The 20,491-nt window shown below is 39.6% G+C and overlaps 1 protein-coding gene across 1 annotated transcript in view; it reads left to right on the plus strand.

The window, feature by feature from the left end:
- Nucleotides 1–258: 258 nt before the first annotated feature.
- GLYR2 (glyoxylate reductase 2) overlaps nt 259–20,491 on the plus strand; it is a 43,088-nt gene continuing 22,855 nt past the window's right edge. Inside the window, exons 1-7 of the mRNA XM_087697330.1 lie at nt 259–515; nt 634–715; nt 997–1,062; nt 1,383–1,458; nt 1,569–1,624; nt 1,964–2,048; nt 19,235–19,295. Of these exons, the coding sequence (XP_087553456.1) occupies nt 269–515; nt 634–715; nt 997–1,062; nt 1,383–1,458; nt 1,569–1,624; nt 1,964–2,048; nt 19,235–19,295 (673 nt within the window). The 5' untranslated portion in view covers nt 259–268. The remainder of the gene's footprint in view (nt 516–633; nt 716–996; nt 1,063–1,382; nt 1,459–1,568; nt 1,625–1,963; nt 2,049–19,234; nt 19,296–20,491) is intronic.

The raw sequence follows: 20,491 nt of genomic DNA on the forward strand, positions 1-20,491 counted from the left end.
CAACTTTGCTCGGTGACCAAGGCAAGTTAGATGAAGAAACATTCAAGCTATGGAATAAAGTGAAAGCACTCATGGCCAAACATATTTCAAACGACGAGAACAAGCTAGTGATGAAGAAAGAATGCAAAAGCTCGTTACATGAGAATTTTCAAGCTATCAAGAGAGAGAGCCTAGCAGTCTTCAAAGCCCTTAGGAAAAAGGCCCCATATCTTCAAAGTGGCAAGTAGGAAGCCTGTGTGACTTAGGTTGTTGGCTATAAGCCAGAAGTATGTATCTCCAAATTTTGATTAATGTATCCCTACTGACTACAAGAAATAATCAAAGTAAGGCGCTTCCTTTCATGGTGGCGATGGCGCAGCTAATGATGATAAGCCAGCTTTTGCCGTTTACGTCGAGCTCCACGCTCTCATCCCTCAATCCTTCTCGAAACTTCTTTGGCTTATCGCGCAGCCTCAAGACGCAATGCAAGAGGAGCGTCGCCCGCTGCAGCTCCTCTACCGCGTCTCCAGAACCGGGTGAGTCGTTTCTTCGTACGGGAAAACCACAGGTGTTGATGCGACCTGTCAAGTGGCACTCATAGTTCGTTTTGTTTCTCTTTGCTTCCTTTTCCTGTTGGCGTTTCCATATTGTCAGACAAGAATGAAAGCCCGAAAGTTGGATTTTTGGGACTGGGAATCATGGGGACTGCCATGGCAAGCAATCTGATTAAAGCCGGGTAAGCATGCTTTTCTTTGAAATACACGGACGTGCACACATATTCTGGCCGGCAAGTCATCTGGACGTGCTTAAGTGAGTGGTAGAATGGCAAATTTGAAGATGCTAAAGCGAGGTAAAAGAGTAAATCTAGAAATGCTTCAAGGGTAGTTTGCAAGGAAGACCGCCATTGCTTGCTCAGATATAGCTGTGGCCTTTATTCAGCATTGCCTTTTCATCTCCTTCTCTATAGCTTCATCAACTCAGGATATGCTAGATTGATTTTTCCCCTTCTTGTTGCAGGTACAACGTGACAGTTTGGAACAGAAATGCCAGCAAATGTGAGCCGCTCTTGAAACAGGGTGCCAGGTATGGTAGAGCTAAACTCTCTAAATGTTCTGGTTGTATGCCTGAGCTTGGTTAATGGTCGATTTTAGCTGTCTGAATTTTGTCAGGCCTACAATGTTCTTGACTTCTTACCCTTTCCTACAAACATTGTCTAAGGTTCACTTTATACTGCTTATACTGGTACTATCTAGTTTGCTCAGCCTACTACAGAATGTCAGGCAAGCTTGGTGCATGTATCTCAATCAGTCAAAGAGAAATGCAGCAGCAACTTGGATACTGGATGTATAAAGATAATGCTTAGTAATCAGGCAGACACTTAGCATTTTTCTATTGTGATGCAGTTCATGTGCAACGCCAGCTGAAGTTGCTTCACAGTGCAATATCACTTTTGCAATGCTTGCAGATCCCACGGCCGCGGTCCTCAATCCGGCTCTTCTTTTCTGTATGCTTTCAGTATTCTTTGTGACTAACAGGCTCAATGCATGAGACGGGACTGCTGAATATTGTTTCGGCGTATATCTTGACAGCTCGAAGTTGCTTCAGGAAAGATTGGGGTAGTGCATGGGTTGGGTCCTGGAAAAGGGTAAGCTACAACACTTTTAATGAATTATGTCTTCTACAAAGTTCAGTCACGTCATGATCTTGAAACAGATCACGTTCTTTCGGATTTAGGTTATATAATATCTGCAAGGAAACCCTTGTTGTCTGAAGAGCTGTGAGAAGCGTAGAGTTTGAAGTTCATTCTATTTGGGCAGCAAAGAAGTTGCATTATCTTCTAGTTTAGTCAGTACATTTCAAGCTGATGTTGTCTTTGTGGTAGTGAAGAGGATTTCAATTCGGTGATCTGTTTTCATTCATAAGGCATCTATTACACTAGTCCAAGTCAACAGATCAGTGTTTAACTTCCTGATGTTTTGAGCAGGTATGTGGATGTTTCAACGGTAGATGGTGAAACTTCAAAAACAATCTGTGATGTCCTAAAATCCACTGGAGCCCTTTTCTTAGAGGTAAGCTTCATTATTCAAATTAGTTTGACTAACACTGCAACCTGAGAAGGATTAGAGGTGCCAACATAATAGACTTTAACTGCTGTCGTGTGCTAGTATCCCCTCAGGATTGTTTGGAGAATCAAATCAGCCACATGTAAACCTTTTGAATATCATGTCAGCGCATGATCTCCTTGCTGGTGAATCTTCTACTGAAGTAGAAGATTGATCATGCAGTGGTGCAGTTGCCATCTTTCATGGGTTGAGATTTCAGTTCCATTGTATCACACCTGCACACATAGGGAATTCTTTCAGTATTGTATGATACAAGCATACTACTCCCATATAGCTGCATCTTTGAGAGAGATTTGCAAAGAGGATGTAAAGTATGCATTAGTATTGAAAGACCTGCTTGCTAAAGTATCTGATTTTGATGTTTTCCCATATTGTGCTTATAGCCCGAAGTTTACTCATGCCAAATATTGCAAGTAGGCAGCTGAGGCAGTGTGATTTTTTTTGAAGTCCCATAAAGGTTCTTTTGCTATTTTGACATTTTGTGGATCAAAACATTTTTGTGGAGGAAAGTGTGTGATGCTGGACAAGACCATAAAATATGTGGTACTGCATAGACTGCATCTTTGGCAAGAAGCAAAGGTCATGAAGAAATTTATTCACTGTTCTTCACTGCTAGAATCCCTCCAACAACTTCATTATATAATGCAGGCCGTTTGCTGCATCTATTTGATAGACAAAGCTGCTCATTGTTCTTCACTGCTAGAATCCCTCCAAAACTTTATTATATACCGCAGGTCATTTGCTGCATCTGTTTGATAGACAAAGCTGCTCTTGTATCCCTAAAACAAAGCAAATGCTTCCTTTTAAGATCATAGACAAGAAGGATTCTTTAACCATAGCAGCCTTTGGCACCTAGATGAATAAATACAAATCAATAGAAGGATTATGGAACTCACTCTCCTCAGCAGGAAAGGAGGCCCAAGAAGATGCTTCAATTGCCTTTGAGAAGGACCCTAGTCACATGGCTTCTTAGCTTGATATCCCAAAAGCTCTACATTTATTAATGTGTAGATTTGTGAGATAGATCCTGAGGACTAGAGAATGTTCCAAGGATGGGAAAGGTTGGAGGATCTATATTCCCCTTGATTTTGCTGCTTCACAATGTGTTTTTTAAAAGATTGCTAATGAGCATCTCCTCTTGATAAGTAGAGATGAGCTTTATTGAAGACCTGACAACTAGCTTTTGAAGACTATTGATTTGATTCCAAACAGTCCATTGCCTCATTGATCTTTGTAGAGGGATAGTGAAAGCCAATAAGAGATTATTAGACAGCTTAATGAGCTGAATCCTCAATAGTATCCTGAAACAAAGTTTTAGAAGTTTTGAAATCTCATTTGGGATTGATCTTTTTTGTTTTTATTTTTTTGGGGGGAGGGAGGGGTTTTTGGGGTTTGTGAAAAAACATTTGTTTAGTGGGGAGAGGCCTTGAACTTTAGCTACATGCATTTCGGTTTTTAGTTGACAAGCAATATATTTTTATGCAAAACTTTCAATTCTAGCCTTTAAATTACACTTTTATTGCATGTGTTTGTATGTCTATTTCTCTTCATTAAAGCCATCTATAGTGAGAATGTCACGATGATATGAATTTTTAATACTTTGCTTAGTATTTGATTAAAAGTTAATCAAATGTGCAAATGTGACTTGCATGTGTGAGGTGCATGTCACTTATTTCAAAGTGTGGGACCTTGGACCTTGGGATATTAGTTGTACCAAAGTAATAAGTTATGCATGACATGTACTATAGATAGTACCCGATGTGAGATTGGGGCCTAGACCAATTTATTGGCCACTAATGTCAGTGGTGGTGACATTAGAACTACTTGGAAGACAAATTGGTCTAGCCAATTTAATTATTAGTTGGTGAAATGATTATTTGGGATGCTAAGATAATTATTAAATTAATTTTCAAATTAATGTTGGAAAATGGGATTAGAAGGTTGCCACTTGGTAAAACTTGCCCATGCAAATGGAGAGAAGGATGTTGAAAGTCTATTCCAACCATTCAAAGAGAGGAGGTGGCTGTTAGAGAGAGAGAAGAGAGGTTGCTGAACTGATTGGTAGCGATTGGAGACTTGCCCAAGAGCTGCCAATAGTAGTTTGGAGGCCCATGATAGCAAACAATAGCCCTAGAAGGGTGACTAATAGCAAGTGATAATACTTGGTAGTTGGTGATAGCCATTTTGGGATTGCAGGCTATAGGTGATAGCTGGTTTGGTCCTCTTGAACAAGGCACGAGCAAATTGGAAGAGTTTTTTGCAAAGGAAATCAGAAAATCCTCTCTAAAGCAATCTCTCTCATTTTCCAATTGATTCTCAGCTTTGCTCAGCATGTTCCACCATTTGAGTCATCAAAGGTGGATATTTTGGTTAATCTTTTCTATAAACCATAATTTACATAAAAAAATTTAGGGTTTGACAATTACCTCAGGATGTGTGTTTAAAATTGAGGGCTTAGGACTTAAATTTTAGTAGTTGAAATCGAAGAATTTTAGGGAGATTTAGCAGCCAGCCAATCTCAAGTTTGGGCTCAGTTTGTCTTGCAAGGAGTAGGGTAAAGGCCAATCCCCAAGCAAGCCAAGGGGCAAATTGGTTTGAAGGCATGCTTGTCACTTATGACAGCAAGAAGCACTTGGATTAGCGGAGGAGATTAGGAAATCTTAGTTGTGCTTCATCCAAGATTAAAGTGGTAAAGTGTGCATTTCAGTTGATGTGATTTTATTTACTTGTTGTAATTATTGTTAAATTAAGTTATTACCACCCTCTGCGAGGGTGAAAGCTGGTTTTATGGTTCCATTGTTGGGATACCATCAAATCCCTTGACTTGGTGCGCTTGAGGCACCTACTTGAAGCAAATCTTTGCTCTAGTGCTGAAATTGTGTTTAGCTGAGCATTTACATAAAGTATGTCTTCTTATAGTGAGATGGGATCAAGTAGTGCTGATGCATCTCATTCTGAAAATGCACATAATGAAGGGAAGAACGCGATGCCTAATCTTGGTACATGCTTATAGGATGGATAACAAGGAGAAATTGTGGTTGTTGACCAAGAAGTGGGTCCTTCAAGGCTACAAGATACTAATGACCAGCAAGGAGATAAAGAATATGATGACCAATTAAAGGCTCGGGTTGAAGGCAACAATTGACATCTTTGTGCAATTGGCCCAAGGTCCATAGTTTGAGAGATTTTTGAATTTCGCCAATAAGGACAGCAAGGGTAAGAAGAAGATGCCACCTTCAAAGGCATTTGGATAACAAGAAGCTTCCAAATTACAGCCACTGTAGCCTAAAGACACACCATAGGTTGAGGATGAGCAAAAGAAAATGGTACCAATGGGATTGGATATCCAAATGCAAGGCCATCTTGGTAGTGCCAATCCAATGTGTTTTGGATAGCTGGGCATGTATACAGTGATGGGGCAGCTAGGATACTTTGGTGGTAGCACCATTTTTCATGCTATGGTGGGTCAGGGATTGCATACGGGAATATATGGCACAACTCCTTATGATATGTAGCAACCAATGCATGGTGTGCAAGGTTCAATGTATTCGAGTATGGTTAGTAATATGTATAACCCCATGTATGGCAGCCTTGGCACAATGCCTAGGGCACAAAGTGGCATGTTTGGTAATTCACCCCTAGTGCTTATGGGGCTCAAGGAATGAGTGCTAGTCATGCAAATGCTTCTTTTGGTGTTGGTCATGATGCAAATATAGCAAATGCAACCTTTTTGCTGCAGCTAGTGTATGACAACTTGACTCCCAAAGGGGCAACAAAAGACTATGATAAGGGTGGTCAAGGGGTGAAGTTTGAGTCCTTAAGTGGTGCACAAGATAGGTTGATAGCTTTGACTTTTGTTCAGCAGTTTGATGCAGCCTATTCCGGAGGAAACTTCACCAAATCCTCTAAGATTCTGAAGGCAATCGCTTTCTTGAAGGGAAATGCATTGTAGTTGTGGTCTATGCCCTTAATGCAAGGTAGAGCACCCTCAACATGGTATAATTCAAGCAAATGTTTTCTTTGAATTGGTTGAGTAATACTTTAGAGGTGGATATCATGGCAACTTGGAATAAGCTAGATGCAATGCAATGCAAGAATTTGGAATATTATAATAAGAAGTTTTGGGATGCCTTGTTGTCGGTCACTTCTTATTGTCTAGTTCCACTTTATGAGCGAGTGAAAAGGTATGTATGTGGGCTGCCTAAAGGAATTAAGGATTTTTGCATTAAATCCACTATGTCTAGTATGTCTTAGCTCATAAAAATTGCTGTTATAGCTGATGTATTGCTGTGTGGGAAAGATTTGGGCTTCCAAGACAGTGGAGATAAGCCGAATAAGAAGTTATCAAAGGTTGGGAAAAGGGGCAGATATGAAAATCAGGCTAAAAAGAGGTCAACACAGCAAGGAAAGGGATGGAAATCAGTCGCACAATGTAGGGAATTAATTATAGTAAATAAATACTCTATTTGTGAACAGGAGAGCTAAGGACTATCCCAATAGGTAGTGAGCTGGAAAATCAGAAAATTAGGGAGATTCCAAGGGAAAGAAGCCCAAAACATTTGTTGATTTGGTGCTAGATGTTGTTAGTGATCAGTCCAATCATGATGCTATAGAGTTATACAAAGCATGGGGCAAAATCAGAGGTTAGCATGCATTAATCTTTTTTGATAATGGGGCATGAGTCAACTTTATCTCCACAGACATGGCAGTTGGTCTACACATCAAAGAGGATGAGATGGGATCCATGGGAGAAGTTGGTATGGATAATGGCATGCAAGGGCCATGTAGAGCTTGTCACACTACTCATTGGAAAGCTTCACATGCACATTTAGGGATATGTGGATAGCAAAGAGTTTTTCATTGCACCGCTTGAGGATTGTGATGTCTTGCTTGGTATGCCTTGGTGCCATCGTATGCATGTAAGGATTGATTCGCATACTAAAGTGATCCTTATTTAGCATAAGGGCAAGGCCCATACCTTGGATGCCAAATTGAAGGGGAAACCTGTTGCTGTTGTATCGGTCACTGTTATTTTTAAAGTGATGAAAAACCACATTTCAGTGTACTTCTTTTTCACTAAGGATAAGGTTAATAATGAAAATGTTGGAAATATGCCTAAGTTAGGGAAGAATGACATTTTATTTAAGAAAATATATGTTGATTGGTTTTCTTAGTCACTTCTAGGGTAGCTATCGTCTAAAAGGCTAGAAGGTCATGGCATATATGTTATCCTTGGAAGTGGCCCTCTAATAAGCCACCCTATAGGGTAAGTTCAGCCGAGCAAGAGAAAATAACAAGTTAGGTAAATGAGCTGTTGGAAAAAGGACTGATTTAGCCTAGCTTATCTTCCTTTTGTTCTCTAGTGCTTTTGGTACATAAAAAGTATGGATCATGGTGTATGTGCATTGACTATCGTGTTTTGAATAAAATCACAATATGGAATTGGTTTCAGATCCCTTGGATTGACGACGTTATGGATAGATTGCAAGGGGTAGCCATATTCAGCCATATTGATTTGAAAAGTGGGTATCATCAGATTTGCATTAGGCTGGAAGATGTGCCTAAGACAACTTTCATGACATCCTTTGGGTTCTATGAGTTTCTTGTCATGCCTTTTGGGCTTACAAATGCTCTAGCTACATTTAATTGGATGATGATTGCATCTTCAAACCACATAGGGGATTTGTGGGCAGTTTCTTTGATGACGTGGTTGTCCACTGAAAAAATGAGGCAAAGCATAGAAAGCATTTGGAAATTGTGTTCAATGAGTTCTATAAGCACATGTTGGTTATACGTGTCAAGAAAAGTGAGTTTTTCTTGCATGAGATTCACTTTTGGGGCATATTGTGTTGGTTGATACCTTGCAAAGATCGAGGCAATATGCTTATGGCCACTTTTGAGAAATGTGCACGAGATCCGTGATTTCTTGGGTCTATGTTTTTCTTATAGGAAATATGTGTGCAGTTTTGTTGAGATTGCATTTTCATTGCATGCTTTGCAAAAGAAGGGTGTATCTTTTTAGTGGATAGCAATTGAAATTTCAGCATTTGAGAAGCTAAAGGAAAAGATGACATTAGATCCTATGCTTGCGTTGTCTGATCTAGGAAGGTCATTTGTTGTTCAATGTGATGCATGTGGAAATAGTGTAGGGGTTGTTTTAATGTAAGATAGCCAGGTTGTGGCCTATCAAAGCTTTGTTCTCCATGGTGCATGGTAATTGTGAAATGCATTTTGCTGGGAGTGAAACGTGAAACGGCTGAAATGTTTCACTGAAACACGGAATGCTCGTAGTAAAATGGTTGAGTGAAACAAGATTTTTAAACGAAAAACAATTGTTTTTGTACTTTTTTTGGAGAGTTTTTAAACACTTTGAATATATGATAGACTCTTGAGATGCTATGTATCTGAGTATAAGTCACAGCGAGAGTAGTATTTGCCTTTTGGTAGAGATTGCATACAATAATATGGTGCATAGTTCCATTGGCAAAGCTCCATTTGAGATTATGGAAGATGGCAAGAAAGTGTCCCCTATTTTGCACACAAGATAAGATCTTTGTGGTTGATCAGTATATAGAAAACATAGATATAGCCTATGGTAAGGTTAAGTATGCTCTTTAAAGGTCTCAAGAGAAGCAAAAGAAGGCAACTGATTGCCATAGACGTGCTCTACAGTTTGTAGAGGACAATTATGTGCTGTTGCATTTTGAAAAAGCAAGGTTGAAAAAAGATGAAAATTTGAAAGGTAGAGAGAGGTTGTATCCAAAGCTGAGGTAAGATACTATGGGCATATATCATTTCATACGCAACGAGGTAAGATACTATGGGCCCTTGTAGGTGTTGGAGAGGATTGGGAATATTGCTTATAAGCTGAAATTGCTTCCATACCAGTGGATACACAATGCCTTTCATGTGAGCTTGTTGGGGCCTTTTCGTGCTGATATACTCGTGGATGTATCTGCTGAAATTTAGCTAGAGGTTGAGGAGTTGGATGAGATTTTGGCATATAAATAAAGAAAAATGAGCGTTAAAGTTTCTAGCAGGTATTTGGTGAAGTTTGAAAACTATTCACCAATGGATGCTAAGTGAATGGAAGAGGATGACTTGATAGACCATCCTTAGTTGTTGCAGCTTTACCTTGAGGCTTTTTAGTTAAATCCAACTTTTGATTGTACTTAGTCAGGTCCAATAGAGTAAGGATCTAGGGTATTAATTGTAACAGTACGACTAGTTAGTTGGTATGTATATGGTATGATTGGTCATTTGTAGCTTTGACACTTTACATGTGCATCAGTATGTATCAATTTGCCTTAGTATATGCTCTGGTGTTGGTTTTCAGTGGTGGATAATCATCAATTCTCAGTGTTATTTGACTGGTTTTGTGGATAGCAGCATGTTTTATGAATGCCATTGATAGTTCAACCATGGTTCATACTCAGTTTATGCTTTCGTATGGTTCATACTTAGTTTTATGAATGCCATTGATGGTTCAACCATGGTTCATTCTTAGTTTATGCTTTCCTATGGTTGTTTGTTCGAAATAGTTGAGATATGCTAATGAAATGCATTCCATGGGTTTTTGGCGGTAATTTTGGATTCTTTAAGAGTCTTATATTTTATTTATGCTAGGCAAGTGTTTGGCATTAGCATGGTTGACAAAATGTTGTTTTTACTAGGATGCATTTTGGAAAATTCTAGTGTAGTATGTATTGCTTTGGTACATTACAGTGCAATTTAGGATGATTGCAAGGATTTCATGGGGGAGGTTTGTCATGGGGACATGAAATTTTGATGCTTTGCTTAATATTTGAATAAAAGTTAATCAAATTTGTAAATGTGACTTGCACATGTGAGGTGCAAGTTAGTTATTTCATAATGTGGGGCCTAGGACCCTGAGATATTAGATAGGTACTAGGTGGTACACAGTGTTAGATTTGGACCTAGATTAATTTATTGGTCACCAATGTTAGTGGTGGTGACATTACAGAGTAGGTTTTAATTAATTAATTAATGTTGGTTTAAGGGTCAGTAATTGCTTAGGGATACTTGGGAGACGTAAAATTATTTTTTTAGGTACGAAATAATTATTAAACTAATTTTAGAGTTAATATTTTGAAATTGATTTAACAAGGTGGATAATGCTAGAAAATGGGATTAGAAAGCTGCCACTTGGCAAAACTTGCCCATTTAAGTGGGGAGAAGGATATTGGAGGTTGGGGAAAGTTTGTTTCAGCAATTTAGAGAGAGCAGGAGGCTAATAGAGAGAGAGAGAGAGAGAGAGAGAGAGAGAGAGAGAGAGAGAGGAGAGATTACCGAACTAATTGAAAGCCATTGGAGACCTACCCAGGAGCTATGGACAACTTGGAGGCCCACAGCAATAGGTGACAGCCTTAAAAGGGTCATTAACAATAGGCAATAGCAATTACTGATTGGCATCAGTCACTTTGGGCCTTTATGTTGTAGGCGACAACATGTCGGGTTCTCCTGAATAGGTTAGCAACAGATTGGAATAGTTTTTTGTGAAGAAAATCAAAAGTTTCTTTCTCTAAAGCAATCTTTGATTCTCTATCTGATTCTCAACTTCACTCAGCAGATTCTTGCCATTTGAGTGTCACGGGGACGTGAAATTTTGAGATGCTTTAATTTTACTGATAACATTTGATTAAGTTATTAATCAGATGTGCAAGGTTGTTCAACACATGTGATGCACATGGCAGTTATTTCATGGTAACAGGCCAAGGACCTCAAGGATGTAATAGGTGTCAAAGGCAAAAGTTGTGACAAGTTATGCAAACTGGGCTTTGGGGGTTAGTTGGTGTCAATTTTGACCCTAGGACAGTTATTCGGCCAATAAGTGTTGGTAGTGACACTAGGGACTAGCATTATTATGTGATGCCAGTCTAATGGTCAATAGAGGTTGGGGACCAATGTAGGTTGCAAATGGCCTAGCCAATTTAATTATGGATGGGTACATTATATCTTGGGTAGGGTCAGAAGGGTTGAAGTTAATTTTCAGGATTATTTAATTTTGAAAATTAATTAAATGGTTGGATAATGCTGAAAAATGGTTTTAAAAGGCTGCCACTTGGCAAAAATGCCCATATAAACTGAGAAAATGTTTTTGGGGGCTGGGTCTCAACCAATGAGTTAGTTTACAACTTGGAGAGAGAGAGAGAGAGAGAGAGAGAGAGAGAGAGAGAGAGAGAGAGAGAGAGAGAGAGAGAGAGAGAGAGAGAGCTGCTAGTTCATTTTTTGATCAGAGAACAACAATTTGCTGTAGGAGACGGCCATCTAGGGGCCTCAACAGGCAGGGGACAGCAAGAAGTCACCTTCCAGGGGTAGGCAACAGCATTGTTGATCAGGTGACAGCATTTTGGAGGTGCTTGGCAGTAGGTGATTGTGTTAAATGTAAGCTGGAGCAGGCAGCAGGCAGCAGGCAGAATTTAGGGTTTTCTTGCGAAGAAAATCAGATTTCTCTCTCATCTTGGCTTTCTCTCACCTTCTTCAATCCATTCTTAGGAGATCTTAGCATTTCTCAGCCATTTCTCTCACCTTCTTCAATCCATTCTTAGGAGATCTTAGCATTTCTCAGCCATTTTGAGCAGATCCCAGCCAAATTTGGTAGATAACAAAGAGATCTTTGCTGTAAATCCTAAATTTTTGCAGAAATTAGGGTTTGACAGCAACCTTGGGACTTGTATCAATTGGCGAAGGCATCGTACATTGAATTTAGAACTTGAAATTTGTGTAATTGTTAGGGAATTCAGATGCCAGCCCATTCATTGTAATTTGGGGCAGCATTTGGCCAGTTGGTGGTTTCATTTGTGCAAGTCCTGAGTAAAAAATCAAGGGGCAATTGGCCCAAATTGATTGCTGATTGTTGCTATAGCAAAGAGGCTTTTTGGAACAGGAAAGGAGATTGTGAATCTTAGCTTGTACTCATTCCATTAGTAAAATCAAGTTAAAGAAATACCAAAAGGGGCGCTAATTTTGGAGCAATGGGGTGTCCAATCTTCAAGATTATTAAGGTAAATTGTGCATTTCAATTTATGTTTATTTGTTGATTGTTGTAATTAAGTGCTTAATCAGGGAATCACCACCCTCTCCAAGAAGGAAGGTTGGCTTCATGTTAGCACTTCGATTAGTGGAGAAGATTAGAGAATCTTAGTTTTACTTCATCCATTTGTAATTGAAGATAAAGAAATGCTGCAATTGACACTAGTTTTGGGGCCAATAGGATGTCCGTTGTCTGGAATTAAAGTGGTAAATTGTGCATTACAATTTATTTGATTTATTTACTTGTTGTAATTATTGAATTAATCAAGTTACTACCACCTTCTTTGAGGAAGGTTGGTTTTAGAGAGGTTGGCAGCAATGACAAAGATTTGCATAACTAAGAAGGTAGTACTTGTTGAGCTAAAAAACGCATTACAGTTGATTAGTAAATTTGATGTGCAGTTCGAGATAATTTTAGTGGTTCTTGTAAAATAGATGGGCTGCCCACCATTCAGCCTCATCCTTTGGTGCAGGTTTCTCACTCTACCGTACAAATTTCAACTATTAGACACCTACCATCTGCTGTCTGGCCATCACTAACTGTAGCCCATCACTATCTAGCCCTAGGCGGCTTGTTTTCAGCCATTGCCCTACTATTTGGAGGTCTCCATCTGTTGCATCATCATAGCACCTGATTAGCCTGCGTTTGCAGCATCTGATGTCAAGCGACATGCTACTGTCATCTCTCCCATTGGGCGATTGCTACAATATCTACATTTTTGCTATCCAGCAAGCCATCTACACCAACAAACACTTCTCTTGTCGCCTGACAGTTCTTTGCTTGTGTGATAAGTTTTTAGCCTTCCTTTGATAGTACACTACTGCGTTTATTAGATTTCAGTCTTCGATTGCTTTGTCTGGGTGACTAGTCTGCTGATCTTCATTATTCAGCACTCTCTCATCTCCGATTGGTAGTTATTGCTCTTGGGATTTGTCTCCGGTGGACATTACTCTCGAACAGTGCATTGCTCTGCTCTTGGGCAATTTGTACATTCATTTACAACATTCATTCATTTTAGAGTTTATTGTCTTTGTGTTTGAGTTTTGAGTTTTTGCGTTTTGCATTTAGTGTTTGAGTTTTGCTTGTCTCTGTTTGAGTCTTTGTGTTTCAGTCTTAGTTGTACATGCTGTGTTTCCTTAGTGCGAACCCTAGCATATCTTCGCAGTACTAACTCTCAACTCTTGCTAGCAACATGCAGCTACTAAATAGTGATGCAAAGGCCTAAAACCCTTAGCTTGTCATAGTTCTTTTAATATAAGAGATGGAGAAATAAAAGAGAAGGAGACCAAACGAAGACAAGTTCAGGTGATATGAGGGCTTGGAGTTCTATGTTAAATTCGAGTAATTGGTGTTATGCGCATTGATATATTGAAGTACCTTCAGATGGATTTAATGCTAAAATCTGAAACTCCTCCCTACATTTTCAAAATTGGCTGAAACTCTAAAACTCTGGTTTTTGCCGTCTTTGTTCCCCCTATTTTTGAAACTTTCTTGTACTACTGAGTATTGAGCTGATGCAAAAAGGGCTAGTTAGAGATAATGCTTCACCTTTTTGCTCTCTAAGTTCTTATGGTACAGGATAAGGATTGATGACTTTGCACGTCTTTAGATTAGAGAGCTTTCAATGATCTTTGTTTGTAGCTGAATTGATTTTGAAGAGTAGGTATTATCATATTTTAAGTGCTTTTGAAGATATTCACAAAACAACTTGTAATACAACATTTGGACTATTCAAGGATGGAGAAACATTGTGAGCATCTAGAGAAGATGGCCATATTGGAATATGTGGGCAAAATCTTTGATGGTATAAGATGGAGGGGAAGACTGTGAGCACCTAGAGTAGATAAAGTGTAGGATTAGGAGCTGTTCATTTGATTGGCAAGGCTCATTTGCCCTTGATTACAATAAGAGTGGTTCATTTGACATTGACATGATGCACACATTGATATTCATTTAAGGTGTTTGCAATATTGGAGCCTCACCATGCAAGAACAATGTTAAAAGTTTCGGTGGACTAATAAAGATATCAAAGCTAATAATGGATTAAACCAACGTGCTGGTAGAGGACTGCTATATTGAAGGCTGTAATTTCATAGATTCACTGGCACCCAAGGCCTAATTAATGGCCAACTTCTATACTATTTATTTGATTGTTGGCTGATCTACTTTTTGTGTGTGTAACACCATGTGCTAAATACATTGTCCCACTTTGATGTATAAAAGGAGGTCATGTGGCCATATTGATCTGAGTTGAACTTGTAGATTCTTGGTGTGGTGAGGGAGTGTGTGAGCTAGTGTACTCTCGATTCTCATAATGGATGCTTTTTTTGACTTACTATTGGGTTTTGGTTTTATAATTTATTTACGTTGTTTCGTTCATTATTCAGCTGTGTATTGAGCTTTTAACATGGTATCAATTGATAAGATTGGAGTTATGATGTGGTGTGCTATATTTCTTCTAATCTATAGGTTGCTTGTGGTCTATAGCTAACATTTTTGTTGCCACTTGCTGACATGCTTTGGGAACCTTTTGAATGACATGGTGCGTGGGTGGCATTGGTTGCCTTTGCTAAGGCCTTGTTGTGTTTGACCTACTTAGTGGTTTGATGTAGAAAATGAGTCATGACTAACCGAAGATACTTTTGCTTTCGAGTACTACATAGTGCATGTGCATGCCACACAAGCTGCTGCTATATGTAATTGATTGTATTTTGGTAATCTTTGACTCATCCTTGACCTAGCGTGCTAAGTGGATGGTTACAAGTGGTGGCTAAGGTATCTCCTTGATGCTTGTTGGCATTGGCCCTCTCCTTGCGACACTTGGTTTCATCATCCATATAGGATGTCTTGTTCTAGTTAACCAGCATGATGTGCTGTGTTCTGATGCATCTGTGAGTTGAGCTTGTCTAGGATAAGTTGAGAATCATGAACACTTTCTTATCTCGTGTTTAATATCAAGCACATGGTTTGACGATGTTTAGATGTTGACTTTTTTATTTAAAAGTTTGCTCATGTTGTTCCTTTGCTGGTGTTCTCATGGTGTTTTAGTGCAAGGCTTGTCTTATCTAAGATGGGGAATTTGTGAGAGTGCGCTGCAGAAGAGGAAATACGAACACGGATGGAGAGAGAGAGAGAGAGAAAGCAGAAAATAAGGAAGAGAAATCTGCACTGACTGAAATGAATGCTGAATACACTGAAATGGACTGATCAGTCCCTGCACGCAGCCCACAGCGTCAGTGAGGGCACCAGATCAGGCTGATGATGATGGCAGCACCACCACGGGGAGGAGTGTCGGAATCTGCAAGAAGACAAGTGACCAAGTGGGGAGGGGGGCTGCCAATAAATAGGCAACGGACAAACCCTAACCCTAACCCTAAAATGGGCGCAAACCCTAAAAGTGCCCTAAAATGGGCGCCCCACAACAGTGACCAAAAAGTGGCCGGGCAGCCAGTGGCTGCCCACTAAGAGAGGCCAAAAAGAAATACACAACCTAAGACAGCCAGTCAAGAGTGACTAGCCTCCCCCATCATAACACATGACAGACATGTCAGAGCTCCTAATGTCCTCGTCTGACTCAGACTGAGGCTCACAGGCAGGAGATGACAAGGCATGACAAACATGACTGCTAACAGAATTCATGTTTTGTATGTTGAAGCTAGAGTCTTGTGTGTAATCACCACTTGCTTGTGATTGAGTTAAAGTTCTCTCCCCTCCCTTGCCTACTCTCTTTTGTACAATGGAACAATTCAAGTTATTTCTTTTCTCATTTCGCTTCATATTGATCCTATCGGTACCCTTGCTTTAGAGTTAGTTTTCTACATTGATTATGGGGTTGTAGTTGAGAGTTTTATAGGGAGGATTTTGGATTGCTCAAGCTTCAAGAGGAGTATTCGCTTTTTGTGACTTCTTGGTCATGTACATGAAGGTGAAGGGATAGATTGATGTTTCACATGGTGTCACAATTCAATGAGGATAAACATTCGGAACATATTTTTCTGGTCCATATTCTTGTTGGTTTTATTGGCGAGAGTATGGGAAGACACAGAGATCTCCATCTTGTTTTCCTTTTGGCCTACTGATGGCTTGGTTTCTTCTTGCACACTCCTAGTTAGAGGACAAGTGAGATGGTGGAGAGGGAGGGCATGCATATGCTCTGTGGACTCGATGTTTGTCATTGAGTTTCTTTGTTCTGGCACATGTGATGGACCTTTTTTGTAGAGAGTTCACAGACAAAAAATCTATATATTATTTTCAAGCGAATATATTGGACTAGTATGTCTATCTCCTGCTAAGCCAGCTAAATTTGCCAGTTAATTAATCATATTTTTCTAGCATTTTTTTGGCTCTCAAAACAGTCCAATAACTATTAAGTCAATTAATACGAGTCTCCAGAATATTCATTAGGACAATTTGCTCAGGAAGCTGTATAAAAGGGGAATTGACATGCACTGTAATGTTCATCCCTTTATTCATGCACCGTTCAGTTCCAGCTCTCCTCCATATGCTGCTGCCTTGATCTGTTGATCATCATTGTCAGCTTCTGTCTCCTCTCACATCATCAGTATCATCATCTCTCTCACCTCCAACTATTATCTAGGCTGCTGCCCTACCGCTGCCCTATCTTCCTAAGAGCTTTTGCCAGCATTGCCAGGTCTTCTAGTACACACTATTTTTGTCCACAAACTCTTCCCCTTACTGTGCTTTGTTACCAGCTGCTGTCATTCTTCACCTAAGTCTGTGGCCACAGGCTGCACACTCCTGCATTTTGGCTCTCTAGCCATCAAAGTTGCTGATTTAGTCACTCCAGCCTTCAGCCTCATCTATCCTCTTCAAACCTGCTGCATTTTGACAGTCCTCTTTGTCCATTTCTGCATTGAATTGGTGGTTTGCTGCATTTGGGATCTGTTCACACGATCCCACTCTCTCCCTAGGCCTGGTCCATGAAGATACGCCACAGTTGCAAAAGACAACACAATCTGTACAAATTTGACTAAACTCAGACAACAACACAAAACACAAAAATAGGGAAATGTGTGACCAGCCTTCCTCCTCGGATAGGGTGGTAAATAACTTGATTAAGCACTATTTACAACAATTAACAAATTCACAACACTGAAATGCACACTTTACCATATAATCTTGGACATTGGACAACGTGTTGGCCCCAAAACTGGCGTCCCTTTCGGTATTTATTTAACTTAATTGAAGAAGAAGTTAATGTACAATGGGATTCTCCCTATCCCTTTCGTTATTCCAACTCCTCTTGCTGTCCAAAATCACCAACAAGTCTTCAATCTGATTTGCCCCTTGATTTGGGCAATTAATAGGCCTTCACTTGCTTTGATGGAGATGGAAAATGTCCCAGATTCAATGATTTGCTGGTCCCTTTACTTGAATAGGCTAAAAACAGCTTCACCCCTGTTGAATCCAAGCCTTGGAGCTTCCAATTTTCGGCAAGCTTCCCGAGGCTGTTGCTAAACCCTAATTTCTGTTATGTAGATTAGGATTTACAACAGAGAAATCTGAAATTTCTCAGCCAAGGAGAGAGAATGTCGAGGAGTGAAAAAATTCAAACTTTCTTCGCGAAGAACTAAAGGAAATTTGCAATTTACTATTGCTGCCCTATCTCAACAGCTTGTAGATGGAAAGAATTGAAGAAAATCAGTCATTTACTACTTTTGCCTTGTCTCAATAGCTTGTAGATGTTGTTACCTGCTTTTGATTGGTCTTCTCTTGCCCCTGGCTGCCTCAAAAGGTCCTCCACTGGCTGCAAATTAGACTAGCAACATCTTCTCCCTCTCTCTTGTAGACTGAATACACTAAAAATGCCTCTTTCTAGTCTCTAAAGACATTTTCGGTCTTGCATGGGAATTTTTGACAAGTGGCAGCCTTTCCAATTGGTTTTTCCAGCATTATCCATAATTAAATATTAATTTTCAGTCTTTAAATGCTAAAACTAATCTAATAATTATTTCGGTGCCTTGAAAAATAATTTGATTGGCCAATAATTAAATTGGCTAGGGAACTTCCATTCCCGAGTATCTCTGTGCCATCTTTGACCATCAGATTGGGGTTAGGTACCATTAATTGACACCACTTCCCTAGTGTCATCAACTGACACTTATGGCCAAATGAATGACCTAGGCCAATAACTAGCACTAGATACCACCAAGTACCTATGTGGCATAACTTATAACAACTTTTACCTTTGACATCCTGTGATTTCCTCAGGTCGTGGGCTCATAAATTTATTCTAACCCTAGCTACACCTCACATGTGCAACATTTACTTAACCATCTCATTAAAAATTAATCCACATGTTAAGTGAGGTTTCAAAAATACATGTCCTCATGACAAAATGTATTTAATGAATTAATGAATACTAAAATGAATGAGGGGAGATAGTGATCTCTTTCTTGTGAGGGTGGGAGGCTGTGCCCATCTTATTCCTTTTTTCTATGTGTTCGGTTTACACATATATTCCTTTCAGTCCTCTATATGCTTGAGCCTTGAGCTCTCTTGCCTTTCAACCACTGTAGTGATCAGTAGACTCCTCTTGTGGGTACAGTAGCAGCAATGCATTGCTATTGACTCCATCTTTTATACGCATAGGTATGCCCTGCCTTTCAAGGCTGAATTCTGATTTCAAATCTTAGCATTTATTTCCTTTCAGCATCGATCTGTGTGCAACCAATGCTATGTATATTTAGATGTTACAAAACTTTCATGATTTGTTATGTAGGCTTTTTATAGCTGAAGGCTATCTGTATGCTTATGTAGCAGCTCATGTACTTTGATGTGGGGGCTAATAGTTACTTAGATAGAAAGTGGTGCATTTCTAATAAGAGCAAGTCCTGGTCAATATTATGCTCATGCAGCTGCTCTTATGCTTGGACTTGGGGGCAAATAGTTACTTAGATATAAAGTGGTGCATTTCTAATAAGAGAAAGTCTCAGCCAATAGTATGCAAATAGGAATGAAAGATGATTATAATGGCATTTATTATAGGTTTGAGTCATAAACTAAGAGGTTGAAATGGCTTGCGACTCATGTAAGGATCTTTTCGTTTTTATACCAGGCACCTGTATCGGGATCGAAGAAACCTGCAGAGGATGGAACACTAATTTTTCTTACTGCTGGTAAGATATGTGGGACTACTGATCATTCACTTCTGTGCTTGATTTTGTGGGTTGATGGAAGCTATGTAGTCATCATAGCCTAATATTTGAGTGTGGAAAGTGCTGCATATGGACTAGTTGTGGCATCTTGGTGTAGTATTTAGAAGTAGGGTTGGTTTTAGAAGCATGTCATTCTAAAAGCTGAGCAGATGCCAGAGATAATGATTAAAACACTGATTTGATAAAATGAAGTATCCTGACTTAAACCTAAGTGCCTCAAACAATTTACAAGTTCATAATTACGACATGCTTCTATCAAAGATCTGTTGCCTTTGTACTGCCAAGGCATTGTAGATTTCAAGTTGCTTCATGAAATCTAATCCTGCTGTATGTGATGCATACAAAGAAGATTGCTGCTACTTTACATTGTGCAAGTCACAACTCAGAGAGCAAGAACAAAAGTTGGAATGCGACCCTCTAGCAGAGTGGACTGCCTCACATGACCTGACTGCTGTAAACCTGCTGCGGATCTGGGAAGGTTACAGGCAGCATTCAGGAGACGGGTAAACAAGCAGCATTCACTGGTGGGCTTGTTAACTGGTCTGCCACCATAAAATTCCACAATGACAAGGTCATTTGTCAAAGTGCCTAGTCATTCAAGTGGTCACCTCCTATGATCGCACTATCTGAACAATTGTAATCCATGCATTATCATGGTCTAGACGCCTCAAACAATGCTCTGAACCACCAGCTGTGAAGATATGCTAGGATTTTCACAGAGAAAACATAGAATGTATGAACATGGCTGAAGCACAATAACTCAGATAGTAACACAATAAACGCAAAATGCGTAAACACACAAAAACAGAGAAGGAGGACTCTGAAGTGAATGAATCAATACTGGAAATGAATGAGAGAATGTACAGAATGCTCAAGGGCAAAGCTGTCTAACAGCTAGTTGCTCTTGTGGGAGCGGGCTGAGGGAGGTTTTGATGCGTGTCTTCCACTGAAGATAGATCCCGAGTGCAATAATCACCAGTCAGCAGAGAATGATGAAGAAAAGTGCTGAAAACACAAAAATGACATGTTGTAGATGCAACACAAATTAGTCTGATGCTGAAAATGGAAGGTTGATAGGCTGGAAATGTAAACGCAAGTCTTTGGCAGTGGAATTGGTAAATGCAGCAATGTAACCACTTGAAGATAATGGTAGATGA

The sequence above is a fragment of the Lygodium microphyllum genome, chromosome 17, assembly GCF_053477565.2.
Source record: "Lygodium microphyllum isolate KBCC chromosome 17, Lygodium_microphyllum_v1.1.10, whole genome shotgun sequence".
NCBI classification, from domain to species: Eukaryota; Viridiplantae; Streptophyta; class Polypodiopsida; order Schizaeales; family Lygodiaceae; genus Lygodium; species Lygodium microphyllum.